The sequence below is a fragment of the Carettochelys insculpta genome, chromosome 6 (genome assembly GCF_033958435.1).
Source record: "Carettochelys insculpta isolate YL-2023 chromosome 6, ASM3395843v1, whole genome shotgun sequence".
NCBI classification, from domain to species: domain Eukaryota; kingdom Metazoa; phylum Chordata; order Testudines; family Carettochelyidae; genus Carettochelys; species Carettochelys insculpta.
In genome coordinates, this window is record NC_134142.1 from 18,576,827 (window position 1) to 18,601,152 (window position 24,326).

At 42.6% G+C, this 24,326-nt stretch overlaps 1 protein-coding gene across 9 annotated transcripts in view; it reads left to right on the top strand.

Moving 5' to 3' along the window:
• Positions 1–361: 361 nt before the first annotated feature.
• Positions 362–24,326, top strand: part of LOC142014202 (SERTA domain-containing protein 2-like) — a 57,091-nt gene continuing 33,126 nt past the window's right edge. For 3 of the 9 annotated variants that reach the window (XR_012645883.1, XR_012645884.1, XR_012645882.1), the window contains exon 1: positions 363–496. Coding sequence is in view for 1 of the 9 variants with exons in the window: in XM_074996379.1 (XP_074852480.1) it covers positions 18,108–18,109 (2 nt within the window). In the remaining 8 variants the exon portion in view is untranslated. Of the gene's footprint in view, positions 497–6,975; positions 7,108–15,715; positions 15,959–16,984; positions 17,015–18,005; positions 18,110–24,326 lie in introns of those variants that run through there. The other 6 variants (XM_074996383.1, XM_074996380.1, XM_074996384.1 and 3 more) reach the window with 6 other exon arrangements.

Consider the following 24,326-nt stretch of genomic DNA (forward strand, 5'->3'; position numbering starts at 1 on the left):
GTGCCACCTCCCAGCAGCAGAGTGGAGAGAACTCTCCCGCCCACTGCGGGAGGGGCACGCGCTCCGGCCGAACTGAGGCTGCCTCCATTCCAATTGGGCTAAAAGGAGCCGCCACCCCGCCCCTCCGGTGGCGAAGGCTTTCGTGATTGGTCGTTGCCGCTGCTCTGTCGGAGCCCAGCCCTCCGAACCAAGCAGCCAATCAGAAAATAGTTGCTGGGCTGGTTTGAAGAGCTACTGACCAATGGGAGGAAGGCCAGCTGCTGGCGGGCGCGGCGCGCGCAGCTACCCCTTCTCCATTCCCCCCCTTCCCCCCCGCCCCCGGGGTTGCGTGAGGAGGGGAGGAGCTGAGGTGGCCGGAGCCCGGCGGAGGTGGCGCTCGCCTCCTCCCACTGGAAGCCGTGCGAGCCTGAGTCCCAGCCCCGCGGAGGGAGCCCGGCTGGCGGGAGGGCAGAGCCGCGCGGCCGGCGAAGGAGCGGGTGGTTCGCTCCTCTTCCAGGTGAGGCCCGGCTGGAGCGGGGCGCCCGAGCAGAGGGGGTGCGGGGGACGGTGCCTAGCGGCTCGTGCCGGGGGAGTGAGGCGGGGGAAGGGTAGACGGACCTGCTGAGGGGACGGGACCGGAGTGGAGGAGGGAGGTCCTGGCTGGCTGGCAGGGTTCAGGGTGGGAATTCCTGGGTGACGTGGGGGGGATCTGGGTGGCTGATTGACGGGGGAGGGCGGATCTGTGGGGACGGGGGGACCTAACTGAGCGGGGAAGAACCTGGGTGGGTGGGTGGCTGACGGGGGGGAGGGAGGACCTGACCGACCGACCGACTGACTGCGGGGGGAGGGGGGAACAGGACCTGGCTGGCTGACCGAGGCGGTGGGGAGAGATGGGAGCTGTGGGGCTGGAGGACCTGGCTGGCTGACTGGTTGGGGGCGGGAGAGACGGGATCTGTGGGGCTAGGACGAGCTGGTTGGCCGGGGTGGAAGGGGACCTGTGGGGTTAGGAAGATATGGATTGCTTGCTAGCTGCTTGCAGGACTTGGTGGAGGGAGGAACCTAGTTGCCTAGCTGCTGGGGGGACAGGCTGATTACGGGGCGTGCGGCGGGGGCAGGTAGGAGGCACCGGGCTGGCAGCATTCAGTGGGGGCTGGGATGGAGCTATCCGATCAGTTATAATTAGCCGTTCTGGGAGCTCTGGAAAACTGGGCAGAAGGAAGGGGAGGAGTGTAACTTTTCACAGTTCAGGAAGCCCAAGGTTATCTGTGATTTTACTGCTGCTCATTGCTGCTGGGGGCGGCACAGGCAGCTGTTTTCAGGAAGTACCCAACTAGTCTGGTGTCTTTTCGGGAAGGCCAGATGGTGGCAGGCTCCCCTGGGCTTTATTGTAAATGGTGCATTTGCAATAGTAGCTGTAGGCATGGCGGCAGAGAAGAGACTCTTTCTTGGTCCCTATCTGTGCATGCTCGATCACTTGAAATTATGTAGCTTTCAATCATACTGCCTTTTGAAAAACCTAATTGCAGCCAACACATAACTGCTTTGTATATTCATCCTATGTCATGTCCTTTCCTATCTATTTTTATGAGCACCCAAGTTTGCCTGAATTTCCAGCAAATGGTTCATACTTACCTCTCTACTTAGTCTCTTAAATGCATATTACATATTTGCTGCACTTACACACAGAGAATAATTTTAGTTCAAGATAGGGCTGGAATTTCTTGAGATGAGTTGCATCAATTTAGAATTAGGTGCCTTCGCAAACTATATGAAAAGCTTGCATGGCAGCTTTCTCGTTTAATATCTCTAGCTTGGCCACATGTGTTAAATCTCTCAGTTCTATGGGTATTAAATTGAGTTTGAGTTGAAATAATATAAAAATAGAAGGTACAAAGTTTTTAAGTTAAAAGTGATCCACAAAAAATGGTACTTAAAGGATGAACATAGAATTGGAGGCAGACAGAAGGAAGAATTTTTTTCTAGTATATAAACCTGATTGTTGTTTACAGAATAAATAGTTATGTTCCCAGCCTGTGCTAGCAACGAACACTTTCTGCTATATTGGTCACTTACAGTCTTTCCTATTTTGTATTGTCTTTCATTGCATACCAGTGTGAAATTAACTAAGAATGATAAACTGATTGCTTGGAGCATGAAAATTGGTTGTAATTAGAGAAAAGATTCTTTTTTCCTCCCTTCAATTAGCTAAACCTTTTCATAGGCTATGTTTACACTAATTTATAACACTGGATTTTACAAATTCAACTTTGACTGTCCTCGCCTCTCCACGTGTTCCTCAGGAAGTCAACTTATTGCCGCCACGTTCAATCGGCAAACATTGACTGTTGCAGCAGTGCATTGTGGGAACCTATTCTTTTAGCATTTTGGGTATTTTTGCTAGTATTTGACATCATCTTCCCACATTATATTGCCCTCATTCCCCTCCCGTGGTAAGCAAGTGTCCATTTTTCCAGGTGAAAGGAAGGAAAACTAGTAGATCAACAAATGTAACTGAATTGCTTTTTTAAACTGTAGCTGTAACTGAATTATGAAAGATTTTATAAAAATCACCAGGTGTGTGTCTTCTCAACTGGCCATCCACTGACTGTCCCTCACCCTTGATTGCATCTGATCTCTGAAAATAATACAGGGACAATAAGAAGCATGAAGAAAGAGTTGATAGTAAATATTTGGAATAAAGAGAGTTGCTGAGGGGAGGGTATATGGCTTCCTAGTCCATTATACAGCTTCTGTGCTCAGTCTTTATTCTCAACTGGCCCTTTATCCACCCTTCCCTGCATGAAGGGTTCCAAAGTTAGAAGAAAGGATAGAAAAGGCTAGGAAAAAAGATTTTTGTCTTCCCTACAAAGGCGTTGCCAACACAACGGATGGGGGATGGAACTTGCCAAATTTCATTGCCATTGTGGGATAGGTGATATTTGGGACATTGAATGACCAGTTGACATGGTCCCTGAAAATCTTTTTTGGCTGTTGGGTGCGGGGGTCCATGGCTCGAGGGCCACTGAAAACGTTCCCCCCACACTCCGACAGCAGACACGCCCTGAAAATCTTAGCCGCCTGTGGGGGGAATTCAGTGGGGGTCCAGTTGAAGTAGCCCCCACCAAGGCAGCTGCGGTCCCCCACAATTCATAGCCACCAGGGGAGACTTCTCCCCAGCAGCAGCTAGCCTCCTGGGTCCTTGTTGGGGTGGGGGATGTTGAGGGGTTTCAGTGGGGCGGGGGCAGTTGAAGCAGTCCTGTGAGGCAGCTGCAAGCCCAACAATTCATAGCCATCAGGAGAGACTACTTCTTGGCAGCAAAAAGGCCCAAAATATTTTTGGTGTGGGGCCAGTTGAAGCAGTTCCCCAGGCAGCAGCAAGCCCCGAAAATCTTAGCTGCCAATTGAGACTTCTCCCTGTTGTCAGCAGTGCCCTGAAGATCTTAGCCACTGGGGGGGTGACTTCCCGCCAGTGGCAGAAAGGCCCTGAAATGATCAAAAAGTTGAACCAGTCCCCTCACATGGCTGCAAGCCCCCAAAAATCTTTCCTGCCCTTGGAGCCCTAGTCGTGTGCAAACCAGGACATGGTGCAGCCTGGCAGCATGGTCAGCACTATTGGTTCAAGAGCTAGCCACATGGTGTGGTTGAGCATGTGAAAGACCCTGACTGCATGGGAGGGAGGGAGGGGAGAGTGCCCACAGGTGTAAATCACTAAGAAGTTGCTTGGCCTCTTATGCAAGCACGACCCCCACAACAGCCTTGCCGCCATGTGGCACAGAAAAAGATACCAAGTGTAGAGGCAGACCCATGAACTCCGTGTTGGGACTGTTTGTCATGGATAGATGTGCTCATAGCACTAATAGCAAAGAAAGAAAGATGTTTCTCAGCCTCTCATACAAACACGACCCCACAGCCACAGGCTTACTGCTGATCCACAAACCGGTCAGTCAGCACTTTAATGGAGTGGGCCATTCTGTTAATGACCTGAGGGTTTGTGTCTTATTGAAGAGGAGTTTTCACAACAGATTGGAAAGAGAGGCCGCTGAACTCTCTTTTATATTCAAATTCAACACATTAAGACATGGTTTGAAGCAGGATGTGAATTTTCTAGGTCATTATAGGGGCTCTTTTGCATACTTGGCTTAATCTAATTCTTGACTCTCTTTCCCCCCCCACCCCTCTACTCTGATTTGCTCACCTTGACAGTCTTTTTCTCATTTGTCCACCTTGATTACTATTTTTGGTTCTCTGTGCCTTAAATATTGAGTCTGTTCTTGTATGGCTATGGTCTGAAGAAATGGGTCTCCCACGAAAGCTTATCACCTAATAAATTATTTTGTTAGTCTTTAAAGTGCTACTGGACTGCTTTTTCGTTTTGATGGTCCCAATTTGAAATTCATGGTCTTCCTGTTACCAAATTCCTACACACGTGAAGAGCAGTGGCCAGAGCAGAGCACTGTGGGGCATTGTGGGTTACATATGGGACACCTTTAGAGGCTAATAAATTCAATTTTAAGATGTGGCACTTCCACCCTGGCCTTTATTGGACCTTGATGCTACACCCAGCAGGTTCCAACTGATATTATGATATTGATATTAGTGCTCCCTAAATCAAGCTAATGGTATTTACTTGAAGACAGTCACATGGTAGTATTGAGCTAACTGCAAATTTATCTCGTGGTGTAGATGTAGCCATAGTTTTTAAGGTGTATATGTGAAGAAATTAAGACCAAAATAGTTTAAATTCCAAAATTATTTCCAACCAGAGAACAAATTTTAAAAGATGTTACAATTTTTACTTTTGTTAACGTCATTTTTGCGTTATCAAAACTTCATTAATTTCATATTTGAAACTAAGATTCTTTCTTACCTGAGTGTGAACACTGACATGGCTTTCAAGAATTCACCATTTAAAATGTGAAATATCTTTAAAGCTGTTTTAAAGATTGTACTCCCCACATGCTTCACGAATGGTCTGAAAGTTGCTCTACTTTTTATAATCTATCAACCATGTTAGTTTTTTAAAGAACAAAATAAAAAATAGTCATGCCTTTTTAATGTTAAACTTCTCCTCTGAGTTGTTTTTTATGCAACCTATTTTTAATATCTTATCAAAAATAGCACAGACCTTCAAGAAGCTAATTTTTGTAAGGAATTAGGAGTTATATCTGAGTAGCTGTTTTATTGTTGGGTCGAACAGGCAGTCTCAAACAATTGTATACTCCACTATTGTATTATTACTTCTCTTTTTAACCAGCTGGTCCTGTGTGGTGAAATTTTGAGGTGGAAAAGTAAATGAACCCATGCATTTTACAGAGCTCACACTGTAGCTATATGCTAATAAAGTACAATGGCGTTCATTTAGGCTGTGTGTACACTAAGACAAATCTTCGAAAAGGCCATGCTAATGGTTATATCAAAGAATACTAATGAGGCACTGAATTGAACATTCAGCATCTCATTAGCATTAGGACACTTCTGGCCGTGGCGCTTTGAAAGTGCTGCTTTCAAACGCACGTGGCTGGGCTCAGCGTGGCTACACGAGGGGTCCTGTTCTACAGGACCCCGCACATTTTGAAATCCCCTTATTCCTCTCAGCTGAAAAGGACCCCCGTGTAGCTGTGCCAAGCTGCGCGTGCTTGAAAGCAGCGCTTCAAAGTGCTGCAGCCGGAAGTGTCCTAATGCTAATGAGGTGCTGAATATTCAATTTAGCACCTCATTAGTATTCTTTGATATGGCCATTTTGAGGTTTTGTCTTAGTGTAGACACAGCCTTATAGAGTATTGGAACTAATTGCTGTGTTAAGTGTACTTGCAGATAACAAAATACTGATTTATGAATACTTGAGTCCCATTGAACTGCAGCTTTTTGGACTAAAAAAAAAACTAGCTTCTGGGTACAAAGAAATATATTGATATTTATACTAGTACTGAATTTTCTAAATAGATAAACTGCTGTGGCTAAACCCATGTTTGGAGAGAGGGCCTGTGTACAGACTGGAAAAAAACATTCTGCTATTAACAGCATGTGCTACTAATAGCACATGAAATTCTAGGGGCCAGATAGCTACAACAATTTACATGAGCTCCATTGAAGTCAGTGGAATTATGACAGTTTATACCGGCTTAGGATCTGCTCACAAGGATAAAGGAGACTTTGAGAGCACCCCAGTTTGTGAACCTCAGTAGGGGCTGAACAATCTCTTTTTACTATACCCTGAAGTCTTTGTCTAGTCTGCTAGCATCACTTGAGTCTTTTTGCTTTGCTTGAACTTCATACACCATGTTAAAATCCAGGCTGCAGTTTCTGCTGTGCAGTAACAAACCAAACACACACACTCTGGATATGATGAATGTGATGCTATGTTGTGTGTTATCTGTAAATTTATGAATCGGGTAATTTCATCATATTCCCTGATGGCCTTATATACTGGAGATGAGGAAACTTGAGTAATTTACTGTGAAAAATATTTTATCAACTAAAATCTAATAAAATCCAAATCTGGATGCTTAATGCCATTACTCAGTAGATAACAGTTTTGAAATGTGTATGTTGTTAAGAAAGATTTACTTGTAGCTTGGTCTGCCTGTTATTTTATGGTTTAGAAATCCTCTAAAAGAGAACAGTTTGTAATTGCAGCATACCTTGGATAAGGTGATACAAAATTAGAATCTCTGAAACGGATGCATTGTGGTCAGTTTTCTTCATCCTGTTTAATTGTGGAAGGTAACTTTCATTTCACATGATGGGCTGACAAAATATCAATTAGAATTTAGAAGTATGATCCCAAGATATCAGATTAACTTAATTTTGACTCATGAGTTCAGGCTTTTCAGTTATTTAGTAGTCTCCTTATTTTTAACTGAACATCTAAAATGTCAGTTTAAGAAAGTTGTCTTAAATTTCATGCTAAAGATTTGTCTCCTTAATATTTTCAGACCTTTTTCTGTTAAATTGGTGTGATGATAATAGAACATTTTTTCTAATTCTGTCCTAAAGTTGCATCATTCTATTGAAGCGGATGACTCTGACCATTTGTCACTATTGTTTAGTTCAACACCATTTCAGATGAATGCGCTTTATACAAAATCTGGAATCTTCCCACCTGGAACTCCTTTCTAACTTGTAAAGGTAACTTTTTTTTTCCCCCCTGTGAAATCATAATTTTTACCTTCACAGTTTGTTATGATTTCTCAGTTCTCATAGTTAAGCTGCAGGGCTGTGGCCAGACTTGGCCAAAACTTCGAAATAGCCATGCAAATGGCCATTTCGAAGATTACTAATGAGGCACTGAATTGAATATTCAGTGCCTCATTAGCATTAGGATGCTTCCGGCCGCGATGCTTCGAAAGCACTGCTTTCAAACGCTTGCGGCTCGGCATGGCTATATGGGGGTCCTTGTCGACTCCCTTTTGAAATCCCCTTATTCCTGTCAGTGGAGGGGAATAAGGGGATTTCGAAGGTGCAGGGTCTTTTCGAAAAAGACCCCCTGTGTAGCCATAATTTGCATGGCCATTTTGAAGTTTTGGCCAAGTGTGGCCACAGCCTTAATATCCAGCTTCTGAATAATTTTTGCGGTAAAATGAACAGTGGAAAATGACAATGGGTTTCTTTATGCTTAGCACATAAGATAAAATCTTCAGATTGTTTGCTTCGAGTTGCATGTTTTATGTGAGTTTCTTTTCACTTAAACATTACAGTAATATAATACAGTTTTTGCATAATACCCCATTATCCTTGGTTTTAATAACTAGGGGCCCTGCAGTGACCTCTGTGCTGCATGCTCATTGGCAGTCCCTTCAGCTGGGGGCCTTATATGGGTATGCATATACTAGAAAACATTAAAAATAAGCTACCTGGGACTAAAGATTCTGGCTCACACTAGAGCAATAGGTCTCAATCTTTGCAGACCTACTGCACCACATTCAGGGGTTTGATTTGTCTTGTGTACCCCCTGGTTTCATTTCACTTAAAAAGCACAGTCTTACAAAACCAGATGTAAAAATACAAAAGTATCACAGCACGCTGTCAGTGAAAAATTGCATAAATAAATTAATTGGAATACCAATATTGCATTTACATTTCAGTGTATAATATCAGAGAGAAAGCCGTGCTAGTCTATATACTATCAAAACAAAAAGCAGTAAAGTAGCACTTTAAAGACTAACAAAATAATTTATTAGATTATTTTGTTAGTCTTTAAAGTGCTACTTTACTGCTTTTTTGTTTTGAGTGTATAGTGTGTGCGTGGGTATATATAAGCAAATCATTACATGAAATGTTAATGTGTATTGACTTTCCTGATGTTTTTTTGTACCCTCTTGGAAAACTAGGCAAATATGTGGGTGAGTTGTTCTACCTCCTGGAAAACCTTGGTGTAACCCCAGCCATTACCCTAGAGAAGTAAAAATAGTGGTGTCAGCGTGAATTGGTTTAAATTGCCAAAAAAAAAATCATTTGTTCATATCAAGTCACCAAAAAAGGCTACAACTGTGTTTAGAGTGCACTTAATTTTGGAGTAAGCCTCACTGAACTCACTGGCGCTTTTGTTTTATGAGAAAACATGTGGAATGGGGTTCCCTTGGAAAAGTTGAGTTGTGCTGAAGTAAAGTAGGGAATAGACTTAATGCATCAACAACCTCTTATGTTCCAAAATAAGAGGCATGTATAGTATAATATAAAATAAGAAAATGATCCTTGGAGGCAACTGGCAACTCTACATTTCTTTTGCTGCTGCTTTTTGTATTGTACACTTGGGTGATAACTTTTAAACAAGCCGTAAGGGTTCACTAAACTAAACTTTTTTCCTAGGAACATCCAACACAGGAAACAGCTTGGAAATTTATGCCTTTTACTATAAGTGTAGTTTGACCAATAGAGAGGATCTTGAAGAATGATGCATTGCAAAGTGAATTATTTAAGTTGCTAGCCAGTTGATAGATACTGTCTGCCATATCCACATCATTTTCTCCCAATAAGCAGTTTGCCCTAGGATGTTTCATTCTTGCAGCTGCGCCCTGCATCTCCTCCTTGCATTGCTTACACTTGACACATTTTCCTTTTTTACCCAGGGAATGAATTTCTTAAGAAACTGGTTGAACCTCTCTAGTACAACACTCTCTTGTCCGGCAGCATTTGTGATCTAGCATGATTTTAGTTAGCCAGATGACCGCTTACCATGGCAGTGTGGCTAAGTTTCCTGTGGTCCCATAAAGTTTGTTTAGAGGCAACAGTCCTAGCTCTCAGTGTGTTATTTAGCTATAATTTACCCCTAAATGTTTTTAAGAGCCCTGGAAGCAGTGGAAATGCTGGTAATGCTGTTAGACAATATTGGCCTCCTGTGGTCAGGAGGGTGGTGGTCATGTCCTGAGGGATCTGGACTAGAGAAGTTCAGCCTCTGTTTCCTGATGGGTTCTTTTTTACGCCCCAGAAGCAATGACGTTTTTCTCTGTGGCAAAAGCGTGGTGGAATATAGGAAGCTGTGTATGTGCTAAATAATGGTTTCCCTTTTCCTTTCCATTCTACTCCCCTGTTCCTTTCTGTGCTGCCTCTGTGCTATTCTGTATTTTAACTCACTCCTGTGCTGTGCTTGGCCAAGGTCCGCCACCACATAAGCACAGAACAAAAACAATCCATCCAGCTTGTGTCTTTCTTTACATGTTACTTTTGAGTCTGTCGAGGAACAGAAGTTGAAAGTCTAGAACTATCAAGAAGCAAGAGCTAGTAGGTAGGCTGGACAGACTAGATAAAGTCTCATAAAAATGAATTAAAGGCTTTAATATATGTGTAGCATGTTGTTAGATTAAATTGTTTGTTACTTTTAAATGATAAACTTAGTGTTTTATTGATTTTTAAAGATCAAAAATCAGATGTAAATTTAAAAAAAATCTATTTTTGTTCACTTTTCGTCTCTTTACCTCTTATTTTTAAGTGAAGGTAAAACTTCAGTAGCCCATTGTTTTCAAGGATATTAGTGTTTTACAAACACTAGCTTTGTAACACTCCTTTTTTTAAAAGATCTGAATTATCTTGTGGCTTCTAATACAAAAGTTCTGAAATAAATTTATGATTCCAAGTTCCTAGTCATGTGCTTAAACCCAAAGCTATTGTTTCTTTGTTTAGTGTTCTTGAGATTACTGAATCTATATTAAAACACTGGCAGGTGGATTGGCCTCATTTGTAGTCTTATGAAAATCTTAACAGTAATATAGCTGTCACCATATTCAGATAAGTCCTTCTATTGCTAGTAAGTTTTGTGAAGCATCTGACCAAAAAATCTTTCGTGCTCTAAAATCGTTTAACATTATCAGTTTGCCTTTTGAGGCGCTATTTCCTATTGAATTATAACACCAGTAAATAACTTCACGTCACAAGAACTTAAGAGGTTTTGGAAGTAAGAAAGAGTCAGTACAGTTTATGGCAATATCCCTTTTCAGACTATTTCAGACATGCATGCCTCCTTTTTAATTTCAAATAGAAGTTTTGTCGACAGAGTGCGTGTCCACACTGCAGCCGCTATCTGCAGGTTGGGAGCGTTCAGCCAAGATCTGCGGGTAGGGAGCATTCTCTCAGAATCGCTGAACACCTCGTTCCATGAGGAAGAAGGGATGTCTCGACAAGGGGAGTTTTCCACCATTTAGCCCTGTGTGGACTGGCCGAATGTCGGGAGAACCTCTCCTGACAGAATTGCACAATTTGCATATCTTTTGCTGACAGTTCTTAACAATCTAGACATAGCTTTCTTGTCTGACTTTATAAAAAGTCCCAGTCCTGTTGTTAATAGAAAACAGAGTTGAACTGTGAAATCCTCAGGTATCCTAGCTAGCAGGTTACCAGTTTTGATTAGCCAGTCATACCTTGCTTTGTTATGTAAAGTATTTTGCGTCTCCGTGTAAATCAGTGGTATGCAACCTGAAGCCCACGGGCCTCATGCGGCCCACTAGGGCTCTATCTGTGGCCCCCCAGCTGTCTCTCTTCCCCCCATGCACTGGGGCATCAGAGCCCCATATTTCTTAAGCCTCCCCCGCCTTCCTAGAGTTGAAATGCTGTGAATCAGCCACTTTCAGAGTGGTGCAAATCACCTGATTTGTGTTCCTTCCCCCTCCCTCTGAGAACTGGAATGCTGGGAATCAGCTGGTTACAGCATTCCATCTTGAGTGGGGTGCGGGCAGGGGTGTTGGGATTGGGGCTGTGGTGGTTGTGACTTGCGTGCTCTGAAAGTGCTGAGGGCAGGGGAGGGGAGAGCAGGTAAGTGTGGTGCCCCAGTGCACAAGAGGCATAGGAGCAGGCGACACACATGGGGACTGAGAGGCCAGAAGGGGAAGCCCATTGGGTTGCAGCCTCTTGTGGGCCAGTGAAGTAGAGGGCCACTCGTGGCCCACCAGCTATTCCTGGTTGCCTGTCCCTGAGGTAAATCCATTCCTAATGTTCAGCCTGGTCATTTATGTTATGTTCCTTGGGCTCTATCTACTTCCTTTAACACTAGGTCCCCTTTAAGACCTGTTTCCTTACCCTCAGGTGTTTGCAGTCTAAAACTGGATGTACATTAAGAAGTACATTATTTAATACATGAGAGATTGTCATGCTGAGATACTGTAGTGATGGGAGTCAGATAAGTACCACAGATTGATAGGCAAGTGGCACATAATAGTGGGGAAGGAGGAAAGGAAAATGAGGCTAACAAATTCACACAGTTACATATATTAGCTGTGTCCACTACTTGATGATTCTGAATTATAACTATTTCTAATTGTCACAGTTAAGGTCCTTTCTAGATGTCCACTAATAATTTGTTGACTTACTATAAGCATCCAATATCTGAGGTCTCTATACCTCCTCCTGTGTTGTTCCTAGTGCTTGGAATACCATCCTTTCAGAATCTATGCAAGCCCCCAACCCTACCTTCATCTAATTAATTTTTTTGTTAAAATCTCACTTCCCTAGTACTGCCTCTGTTGAATGAATGCTCATAAAAGGAGAGGTGCCACCAAGATGTCTGAGAACTTAAACTGGGCAGTCATGCAAGATCTCTGTAACTTGTTCTCTTTCTTACCTCATCTTCTCATCTATCAAGTCCATCACTTATACTGTAATTTTGGGTCAGAGAGACTTAACTTTTCGGTTTTATCTTAAGCTCTTCATACAATCATGAGCACTCCTAAAATCTGAAATTTGAAAAGACTGTCAGTCAACCTATACTCTGTCCCATATTGGAATGAGTTGACAATGTGATGCAGTTGAAAATAAGGCTGTCATCATTGTGGGGTGTATTAGCAGGAGTTTGTATGCAGACCTGGAGATAATTGTTCTGCTGTACTCAGCACTGGTGAGGCCTCAGTTGGTATACTATGTGCAATTCTGAACACCACACACTAAGATAGATGTGTACAGATTGGAGAGAGTCCAGAGCACATCAACAAAAATGATCAAAGGCGGCTTACCTACGAGAAAAGGTTTTCATAATTCTCATGTTTGTCGTGAGAAAAGAAGACCTGCTAAGTATTCAAATACATTAGGCGTTGTAATAAAGGAGACTGCGATAAGGTGTTTTCTGTCTGCTGAAGATAAGCCAAGTAGCGAGGGGCTTAATCTGCAGTAAGGGAGTCTTAGGTCAGAGATATAAGACAAAATTTTCCAGTTACAAGAGTAGTGAAACTCTGGAATTGGCTTCCAAGAGAGCGTGTGGAATCCCCATCACTGGAAGTTTTTTACGAACAGGTTGGATAAACACTACTGAAGGAAGGAGCCCTGCCTCAGTGCAGGGGGCTGGGTGTGTTGACTTCTCATGGTCCATTTCAGCTCCACATTTCTATGATTAGCTATACCAAGAAGGTTAAAATCTTACTACTCATATTTTGCAAGCAAGAAGACCAAATATGATGCTGTTGTGGCTAGTCCCACAAAGCAGTATACCTGATTTAGGCCTGATCTACTTTAAAGAGTTAAGCTGATGTAAGCTGCCTTTCGGCACACTGACTGTGTAAGAGTCTGTATTGCTGTGTTCCTCCTGCAGATTCAACCTCCCACTACACCAATAACTCCACCTCTGGAAGAGGATATTTCTTAGGTTGATGTAGTTAAGTCAGCCACGGCATCCATGTAGACATGTTGCTTATGCCGTTTTAGCTGGAGCTCCCTCACCCCTGGGGCTTTCGCTGTCAGCTTGGGGCAGTCAAGCTCTGATTGTCAATGCCCCACAAGGCTATAAGAAAGTCAGTGCAAGTGCTTCCGGCAAGCACATGCACTGCCAACAGAAGGAGTGTAGTATGGACATGAAGAGATGATTTAATTACTGTGATAGCTGTCGGCTGACATAAGTTGGCTTTTAATTTTGTACCATGGACGTGCCTTTAAACAAGCATAACTTCCTGACAGTAAACGTTGTTGTAAAAGCGACTTTTCACCTGTCTAGAAAGAAAAGCCCCAGGAGATGCAACATGGCCAAGTCACAGATTCTAAGATCAGAAGATACCATTTGTGATCAGCCAGTCTGGTCCACATTATGCAGGAATTCAGATGGACGTGAGCTCTAAAAAATACATCAACATATACTGTAATAGCCAGGGCTGTACTGTACCTAGGAGGGTGCAAGGCCCAGGACAACCCCCAACCAACATGCCAGACACCACCTTGCCCCCCAGGCCACCCCTTCCCTCAAGCACTCTGCTGTGAGCGATACAGGTGAGGGGGCCTGCTATTGCCTGTAGGCGTCAGGCCCATCCCCACACTCATCAGCAGCAGAGGGAAGCAGAGTGACCTGACACCAGCCCGCTGTGCTCCACTGGTTTCCAGCTGTGTGGCTCCTGGCATTGTCTGTAGGGGTCAGGCCCATCCCCACGTTCACCAGCAGTGGGGACGGGGAGGGGAAGCAGTGTGACCTAGCCCCAGCTTGCTGTGTTCCACTGATTCCCAGTCATGTGGTTCTGTTTTCCACCATCCCTGGTAAGTGTGGGGAGTGATTCCACCCTTCCACATGCCTCCTTCCTTTGAGCAGTGCAGCTGAGATCTGTGGGAGCACAGCAGGCAGAGGCCAGGTCTCTCTGCTTCCTACCACTGACAGAGTGCAGGGGCAGGCCCAACTCCTGCTGAGAGTCCCTTGGGCTGCTCTGGACCCTACAGACCTCCTAAAGTGAAGGGTCCAAGGCAGTTACCAAAAACTGTCCTATGGCTCTGATGGTAGCTAGTGGATTCCAGTTACCTCCAGTGCTAGGTATTGTTCAAGAGAAGGAAAAGTGTGCAGACTACATATAGTTATAAAGTCTATTCATTCACACTTGTGAATTCTTTCTCCTCTTGCGACTTGAGCCATGTGCAATTCTGCAGTTTAATAATGTTGCATACTTCTAGTAGGGAGTTTCAGGAAAGGTAGAGAAAGAGAAAATAAGGAAATCGACTTGCCCAAGCAGACGTAATGAGAGATTCTAACTCAGTCATTCACTGTTTTCTTCCCTGTGACTGTTTCCAGTTTCTTCACCACATGTCAGCAACAGCTGTGCTGCAGCATCAGTCCCTGTGACAGATGGAGCTGGTGTCTTTCTCTAAAATGGTAGCACTTGTATAATGTGCCATATGCTTCTCAAGGTTAATATTTTTGGGGCCTGGAGTGTTTCTTTTGCATAGCTGCCAGCTCTAGCCAGGCTGCCCACTTGGCATGCTGTGCTGATGGCTGTTGATAAGTGGTATGCCTCCCTGTCTCCTCCCATTTCCTTCATATTTGAGGGCTGTGAATTGCTTCTCCCCAACCCAGAGGCTCAATATTTCTGTGGTGCTAGTGTGGGCATTAAATGGGAAATGAGCTGCCCAGCCACCACCTGTTCACGAATGGATCTATAGATGCAAGCTTCTCACTGACTGCTAAATTGGATGCCAGTGTTTGGCCCTCTTAACACAGAAAAAACTCTTTGACCTTTTTTGTTTTTTTTAATTTTTAATGTGCATGAAGAAATAAAGCTTTCAAAATTCTTAATGTGAGCTTCCCATCATAAATGACTTACTTGTATGCTGGTTCATAGTATACACTAACTTGATTAAGTAGATGAGAGGACAGTACCCAAAATAATTTGTGTTAAATTCCCTTTCTTTAATTGTTTGCTGTGTGTGTCATGGAAAAGCTCTCCATTAGAGCAGGGGTGAGCAAACTTTTTATGTTGGGCCCCAATTAGCAGCCCTCCCCCCACCACCTGTCCAATATAATCCAAACTGACAGAAATTTCAGTTACCTTTGTGTGTGGGGGGGAGAACCCTTTTAGCATGTTTAAGAAATAAGTTTGTTGAATGTAAATGGGAATACGCATAAACAAGAATATACTTCAACATTTTGAATGAGCTGGAACAGCCTGACACCCAGCAGCCAGTTGTGCTGTTGCCCCGCTTATGAAATTTCAAACATACCCTCGAGAGAACGTGCCACCCACTTTGTGTACCCCTACATTAGAGACCCTGAAATACGCTTCAGTTTTCATCTAAGCATAAGTATAATATGTAACCTGTCATCCTTTCATTTCTCGCTGGATAAATACAATCTCAGATTGATACTGACATAGGCTTTAGCCCAGGCCCACTTTGTATATTTACAGTGGAATTTTGAAATCACATGTATGATCATTTTGCTGGGGCCCTATTTTTGAATGTTGAGTAGCTTCCTGGAATTAGGCTAGACCAAAAAAGGATACACTTCACAGCAGTTTCCAGAAGCTCCTCCTACAATTCTAGCATGTCCAGTTTGTGCTTCTCTGTTGACTGGACTGTATAGTTCTGTCAGCTGTTCGAAAGAATCGACAACTGGACAGCAGTCACTCAGTAACACAGAATTGTCGGGGGATGGAATTAATAGAGCTTGGTTCTTTGTCTGCACCAAAAATTATAGTGGGGAAATGTAAGACAAAATTAAACTACTTAGTCATAATTCCAGGCTGGTGTAATGGAGCAGTACTAACAACAATTAAGTGTACCTTGAAAAAAAAAATTAGAGCGATATTAAAAGGTAAGTTACTCAGAAACCTGTAGCAACTTATTAAAGGCATACTCTTCTGACAAATTACTTTATACTAGAAAGTGAAGTGTGAGGCCAGTTAACATTAGTTTATTTGACAACAGAAGTTTCATGTCTTTTATATGGTAACCAGTGAGTGTATTTGACATAGAATTAAAATGTAAAATTACAGTAGTATGATTACTGGTGGAAATGTTAGCTACAGAGTTACAGCATTATTACTTCAGTTTTATTATCTTTAAAATTTCCATCCTAAAATTATCTAGCTTCTAAAAACAGATTTGCATCATGCTTTCAGTTAGGCAGACAGCCATGTTAAACAGGAATAATGAAGACTGCTGTAAATGAGCAGGTATTCTAAAAAGTCTCACTGCCTGTATGGATTTAGAAATAGATATAGTTTAAAAACCAATTTGCTTTGCACTCAGGCCTCTTCACATACTTAGAGTTTTAAGTGTAATTTTTAGAAAGCTAAAATCTCTCTAAATGTACTATTAAATGTTTCTAGAACCGCGAGTATTAGAGATGGAACTTATTTTGTTTAACTGTATGGGGGAGGCAAGGGAGCGCATTAATACATGTGAGTGGAGTTTTTAGTGAGATGGATACACTATGTGAAATGAAAGTTAAAACAAGCTATATAAAACTGTTTCACATAATTTTAAGGATTTTTAATGCCCATGTCCCTGAAAGTTTCAGCATGGTAAACTGGAATTTAGATGAGTGTGTCCAATTAAAATGATAGTTGGTCAGTATCTAAAACACTGCATGCCTTTTTTGAGAGAAAATGTAGGGGCAGCATTTATGGATATTAGTCAAATTGATTAGAATTATGAAGGATCCCGGTTGACAGGCCTAAATACGTATTGCAGAAAAACTACATTAAACTATATTGGAGACTGCAAAGTCAAACACTCAAAATTTAGATTTCAGTTGTTTGTATAACCTTATCCTGGCCTGCTTGTCCATATTTATAGTCTTTAATTGTGTGATCACATACTTGTTTTTTTCATTTAGTGTGCAGGATGGATGATGCTCCCTGAGTGGGTAAGCTATTCAATATTTTTTTTATCCTAATTCAGCATGTGGTTTCAGGCCATATTTGCTGCACACTATCTAAACCCTGCACTGATTGCACAATTAGGTATTTTCTCATGGCTTTTCTGTGACACTTACCACCATAGGAAATAGCTTGCTTTGCAAACACTAATTAAATTCGTGACACTCCGATGAGGTAGGGGTAGTGTAATTTCTGAAATAGATTTGAAAGAAAGAAAAAAAAATTGAGCCTCAAATTGCCAGGGGTATTCTAATGTTGGGTGCCCAGTATGAGATTGTGTAGGATCATGTTTTTTCCTCTTTAGTGTTTCAAATTATTTTTGCATTTTATATGTTCAAAGTACATTTTCTGTTAACTTCATCTGCAGTTGAGTACTCAGCATTTTTGCAGACCAGGCTGTAGGCGTCTTAAGTTGAGCACCCAGAACAAGACACACTTAATGGCCATTCTGGGTCAGACCAAAGGTCCATTTAGCCCAGTATCCTGTCATCTGACAGTGGCCAATACCAGATGCCCCCAGAGGAATGAATAGGACAGGTGATCATCAAGTGATCCCTTCTTTGCCACCCATTTCCAGCCTCTGACAAACAGAGGCTAGGGACACCACTCCTACCCATTCTGGCTAATAAGTATTGATAGACCTATCCTCCATGAATGTATCTAATTCTGTTTGACCCCTATTAAAGACATGGACTTCACAACATCATCTGGCAAGGAGTTCTACAGGTCGGCTTTGTGAACAAAGATCTCCTTCTGTTTTTTTGGTTTTTTTTAAACCTGGCACCTATTAATTTCACCTGGTGACCACTTGTTCTTAAGTTATGGGAACAAGTGAATAACTTCCTTAGTCACTTTCTCCATACCTGTCATGGTTTTATAAACCACTTTTTAACAGTTTGATTTAGATGATTTGCTTAGTTTAATCTCTAGCCTTTATCAGCTATTTAAAACAATTTCTCTTCTGGAAGATTTCAGCCCAGGTGATGGAAGTTTGGCAGAGTTTTAAAACCAGCTGAAAACAACAGCTTTATAATGGAAAGTATTAGGCAATATAACAATAGGCAGAACTACTAGTCCCACATGTAAGTTAAAATTTTATTCTAATGGCAAATTTTATTTCCTAGTACAGGAATGTCCTTACAATTTCTGTGTATTTTGAGATTGGAGTCTCTCTCCTTTTTCATTCCTTTCCCACCTACATTCCTTCCTCCTTCCCTCCCCTCTCCCCCACTCCCTCCCCGCCTGTTGTGAGTGCTGTCCCTTGTTACCTTAGAGAAGACAGCCAGTGTTCCTTGTAAGCTGAACATATGGGCAGCCACCCAGGAGAGATTCAGGTTCCACTGATTAGCAGAGTGCCCCTACACTCACAAATGGCAGCATATGTTTCTAGTGGTGGTGAGCATCTGTGTATGCCTTAGCGCACATAACAAAATGTATTCCACCCATGGATGGAAGAAAATTAGAGGGAACCCTGGAGACAACACTCTGCAGTGATAATCCAGGCAGCTGGATGCATGGGAAGCCGTGAACTGCTGGTTCGGTTTGTTTTAAAGCCCAGCAATCCTGGCAGAATCCTACTGTCCAACCTCATCTCCTTTCTGCAATTTAAGCCCATTGTTTCTTGACCTACCCACAGAAGTAAAGGGGAAGAATTTTTCTCCCTCTTCCCTGTCGCAGTGTGTTCTTACTTGAAACCTGCTACGTCCCTGTGTCTTCTCCAGACTAAACAAAACCAATACTTTCAATCTTTCCTCACCGGTCAGTGGTGGGCAACCTACAGACCACTGTCAGATATCCCTCCCTGGGGCACTGAAGCCCAGCACTTCCTACTCCTCCATCTGTCTCACAGCAGTTTTGGAGTGCCATGAATCACCTGATTCATGCTCCCTCCCAGAGCTGGAATGCCACGAATCAGCTGTTTGCAACTGTTCCAGCTCTGGGAGGGAGTGGAAAGAACAGGGACTGAACACAAATCAGGTGATTTGTGGTGCTCTGAAACTGCTGTGAGGGACAGGAAGGAGTAGGAAGTGTGGGGCTCCAGTGTGCAAGAGGCATGTGGGGGAGGAGGAAGATAAGGGGTCCCTGGGCCTCAGATGGAACCCCAGTGGGCTGCAGGCTGCTGTGGCCCACTGAGAGGAAGAGTCACTCATGTGGCCCACTTGCTGTTCTTAATTGCCCGTGGCTGCCATAGGTCATGTTTTCTAGACCTTAATCATTTTTATTACTCTTCTCTGGATCTTCTTCATTTTGTCAGACATCTGTCCTGAAATGTGGGACCCAGAACTGAACATGCTGTTTGTTCCTACTGAGGTGTTATCAGCATGAAATAGAATGGAAGAATTGCTGCCGGTGTCTTGCTTACAGTGTTCCTGCTAATACGTTCCAGAGTGATGTTGGTTTTGTTTTTGTAACTGTTATGCCGTTGACTCATGTTTAGCTTGTGATTCACTATAATCCTGGATCCCTATCCATAGTACTCCTTCATAGGTGTCATTTCCCATTTTTGTACGTATGTAGTTGGTCTTTCTTGAGTGCTTTGCATTTGTCCTCATTAAATTTCATCCTCTTCGTTTTAGATCATTTCTCTAGTTTGTCCAGATCTTGAATTTTAATCCTACCCTTCATAGGACCTGCAACCCCTCTAAATTTGGTATCATCCATAATCTTTATAAGTGTACTCTCTATGCTATTACTTATGAATATATTGAACAGAACCAAGCCCAGGCCCAATCCTGGTGTGACCATACTCAGTATGCCCTTCCAGGTTGATTGTGATGATTACTCTTTTGGGAATAGCCTCAGAGGGGTAGCCATGTTATTCTGTTGTGTCACAAATAACAAGCAGTCTTGTGGCACCGTAGAGACTAACAGTTATTAGGACATGAGCTTTCTTTGGAAATTGTTTTCTAGTTATGCACACACCATAAAATAGTTATATCTAAGCTGTATCTAAATTATCAGAAGTTGATGTCAGACTGTATCAGAAGCCTTACTACAATCAAGATCTACCATATCTGTGACTTCCCCCATCCGCAAGGTTAGTTACCACGTCAAAGAAAGCCATTCAGAAAAGTGTTTAGGAGGATAACTGACCCATGCTCTTAATTTTTTTTTCTTTTCCTCTGGCAAGGCTTAGGGCAGGGGTGGTCAATTAATTGCTGTCAAGGTCCAGACTCCAAAGAAAATTACAACAAACCCCAATAATAACGAGTAAATAAAATGATTTTAGGGTCATTTCAAAAGCTCTGGCTGTCTGGATTTGTCCCACCATCTGCCTGTTGACTATCTGTGGTTTAGTCCAGTAGTCTGCAATCTGTGGCTCTGGAGCCACATGTGGCTCTTTAAGGACTTATTTGTGGCCCCAAAACTATAATCACAAAGTTTAAAAAACAAACAAACAAGCCAAAAAAAAAACAACCCTGATTATTTTTGATAAATGGTGAACATCTAAAGTCCCCAACAGTGAACCACTCATCTAAATAGCAAATTATATGTGATCTCAAAACATTGGATAACTCACCCTTTAATGTGTGCAGTGCACTGTGGGATATGATACTGTATCTATATTTTAATCATGTTTCTAATAAAGTCTTGATTCTGAAAAGGAAAGGAAGGTGGCAGTATTCCTGCTGCAAAGGGCAACGTACATTTTGAAAAAACAAATTGAACGTGAAGTAAAATTGGAATAATTAATGTGGGTTCAGGAATAAAAGTCAGGAAGAGTGGTACAAACACACATGTAAAGTGTGAGGAAATAGAATATGTAAAAAGTTTGTGAATGTCCTGCAGTAAATATGTGTCACATTACAAATCATTTTGTGTGCACTGTTCTTAAAATAGGGGTTACAGAAAATATGGTTTGACATTCTTTATTAAGGACTGTCTCGTATTCACATGCATTGCAGCTCTTGAATTACTGAGTTTTTTACCAAATTTGAGAAAATGGCTGCTCTTGCAATTTTGTTTGCTGACCTGTGGTTTAGGTTGATGTACCATCAGTGACAAAAGTGTAAACATAACTAATATTCAGCCTTAAAAAAGCTTCCTTGAACATGTGCTGATAATGTTCCAGAGCCATTTCAACCCCAGTCCCTGTTGATGTACTCATACAAGATTGATTTTTGACTTAGAAATAATTGACGATTCTCATCTATTGCTAGGGAGTAGCGTCTACAGATTTTCATCCAAAAAAAGGTCTAAAAGGATGAGCAAGTCACACCTGACTGACTTATTTGTAATATGCAGATTTCTAGCTGTGTTGGTTCCAGGATATTAGAGCCAAAAGATAGGTAAGGTAATATCTTTTATTGAGCCATCTTCTGTTGGCAAAATAGACATAAGCATTCCAGCTCTTCCTAGGCCAGTGGAAAGGTACACAAGGTATCACAGCTAAAGGCCAGATTAAATACATAGTTTAGTGTAAGTAGGTAACACATTGTGAGGGGCCATTCCAGGTGAAGTGTACAGATTCTGCGACATGAACAACCTCCTTCAGAACATCATTCTTGCCAACGTGGATTTTACTTCCTTATATGTCAACACCCCACAATAACTGCATAAACAATGGGCAACTCTCATATCCACCTTATACATAGTGGCAAATTCATTCATTTCCTCATCACCCATAAGTGTTTTACATTTAACACACACTTTGACCATTCCCAGGGTTTAGGCATAGTTCCTAGCATGGCTCTCCACTATGCCTCCTCTTTGTGGGATTTTGAAGAAGAATTTCTAATAAATGTACTACATAAATGATATATGTGAGATGCAGCAATGATACTTTGATGATACTTTTGTCCTCTGGACAGATTACTTTCACGTCTTCATAGCTTTCCACCACAGCTTCAAAAACCACCACCCATTCATGAAACTCTCTGGTACACTCCCACACCAAACTTCAGCAGTGGAATTCAACAGATAACTATATGCAAGAAACACACACATCAGTACACTTACTTTCATAGATACAGGAACTACAAGAAATGTTACCTACAAACAGAGGCAATCAGATACCAAATAATATGCTCTGAAGAGAGAGTCTGAGATACACATTAACCCATTCAAATCCAGCTTCACCAAACAAGGACACTCCACCAGAGAAGTAGCTCACGTGGAACAGGCCACTCAGCTGTTAAAAGAGAACATGCTTCTGTACAAAAATAAAACTCCCTCTGACCACACACCCGAGTTGTTGCCTCCCATGGCATGCTGGACTCCATCTGTGATATCATCAAACAGCTATCACCGATACTCAACCGAGAACCACCATTGAAAGAAATCTTTCCTGAACCCCTCTTCTGGTCTTCACACAACCCTGCAACCTCTCCAGGCGCAGAAGGGGGTACCCTGCAGACCAGACGCACCAATTCAAAGCAGCATCAGACCCCAATAAACAGTAGATGCAAAACCTGCAAAGCAGATCTGTACTTCTACAGTGCTCAACAATCTCTTCTCCCCGTTCTCCAGCCCACAACACACTTTCCAAGATTGTTGGGACCTACACATACTTATCACAACATGTGGTGCATTAAAAGCCCCCATAAACAACTATCTGGTGAAATTAGACAATCACTGTATTCTTAAATGAAGTATCATAGGAAAATAAAAGACAAAGACAAAAATACCATCTCAAAAAGCAGTTGCTCTACACTTGAGCTATCTAACTTCATCCTCAAAGGAGACCTGCATCACGTTTTCAAAAGATGTCTTGGAGCTTAAAGTCAGACTTTGTTGCACTAAAAATCATGGACTGAATAAAAACACCAAATTTGTTTTCTTTACAATCTGTAACTCACTAACCCCCTGTTTGTTTTTGAATGGGCTGCCTCACCTTCAGTGATCCCAATATGTGCTAAACTACATGTTTGATCGTGTATTTAGCTGTGACACTCAGTTCTTTGTGGCTGTAAAGCTTGTCTCTCTAAGGGAAGTTGATCCAATAAAAGGTACTGCCTCATCGACCTTATCTCTGATTTATCCGTTGACATTTCTGTGGTGTTGTCTGCTATAGTTTGACTCCTCCATGTGAGCAGTTGTCTGTTTATAGCAAAATGCTTAAGCTTTATAGATGATATGTTACTTGCTGTTGAATTTCTCAAGCTGAAACGTGACATTTCTTACAAAGGACTACAGCACCCCCCTCCTCCCCATAAAATACTGAAAAATCACTTCTACACATGCTGTACAAAAATTCTTGTATGTTTAGAGCTGTTGGTTGGGAATAGTCCAGCATACAAAGTTTACTTTTTTACTTGCAGGGGAAAGTAATACAAATATAACAGTGACAGTGGAAAAGTTTAGCAAGGGTGTGGTGATACTACACCACTAGCAATTTTTAAACCAAGATTGGATGTTTTTTCTGAGATATGCTCTAGGCATAACTTCAGGGAAGTTCTGTTCCGTGTTATTCAGGAGATCGGGATAGATTATTACAGTGGCCCCTTTTGGCATGGGAATCTATAAATCTGTGAAAAATCAGTTTTGATGAGAGAGAACAGCCCCAGAAATTGGTTTCATGTGAATATAAATGTTGGCAATTATGGAGCAGTTTTGAGAGGAACACTTAATTCTGAGTGCTGCATTAGATTTGCTGTTTTGAGGCTGGGCTGAGGAGAGCAGCATACTGATGCTGGGGAGTCTTAGATGAATAGCTCCGTTTCCAAGGCCTTAACTTGTGGGGTCATCTAACAGCAAGAACCTACGGTAAGGAATAGGGAACCTTTTGGGTTGGGTGTCACTGACCCACAGAAAAATCAGTCTGGGGCCCCAAAAACACACACAAGTCACTGACGTGGTCCTTGACTGAAAAACCAACAGACATTCCCTTTGCACACCAGGTCCAGAGGTTAGGGCTTATAGATTTTTTTTGTGGACCCCCTAGGCTCTGGAGTGGGCCCAAAAATGACTAGTTCAGTGTGGGAGGGGGCTTGAAGTGGGGTGCTGGGAGGGGAGGGTACAGGAGCAGGTTGAGGGAGTTGGAAGGGTGGTAGGGTGCAGCAGGTTGGGGATGAATGACCTGGGTATGGCAGGGTTCAAGAGCAGTCTGGGGGTGGATGGTCTGGGTGGGAGTGGGGCGCAGGATCGGTCTGGGGGAGGAGACAGAGGCATGCTTACTCATGCAGCTCCCCTGCTGCTCTCAGGCACTGTCCCCCATTCCTCTGTTGGACCAGAATTGCAGCCAATCTGTGTGACAGGAAAAAGCCTCTCCAGGCAGCTCTGTGCTGCTGTTCCTCTAGCTGGGGGAGGAGGAGTGGCTGTGGCGCCTGGAGCTGCTTCCTGTCGCCACCTGTCAGAGCC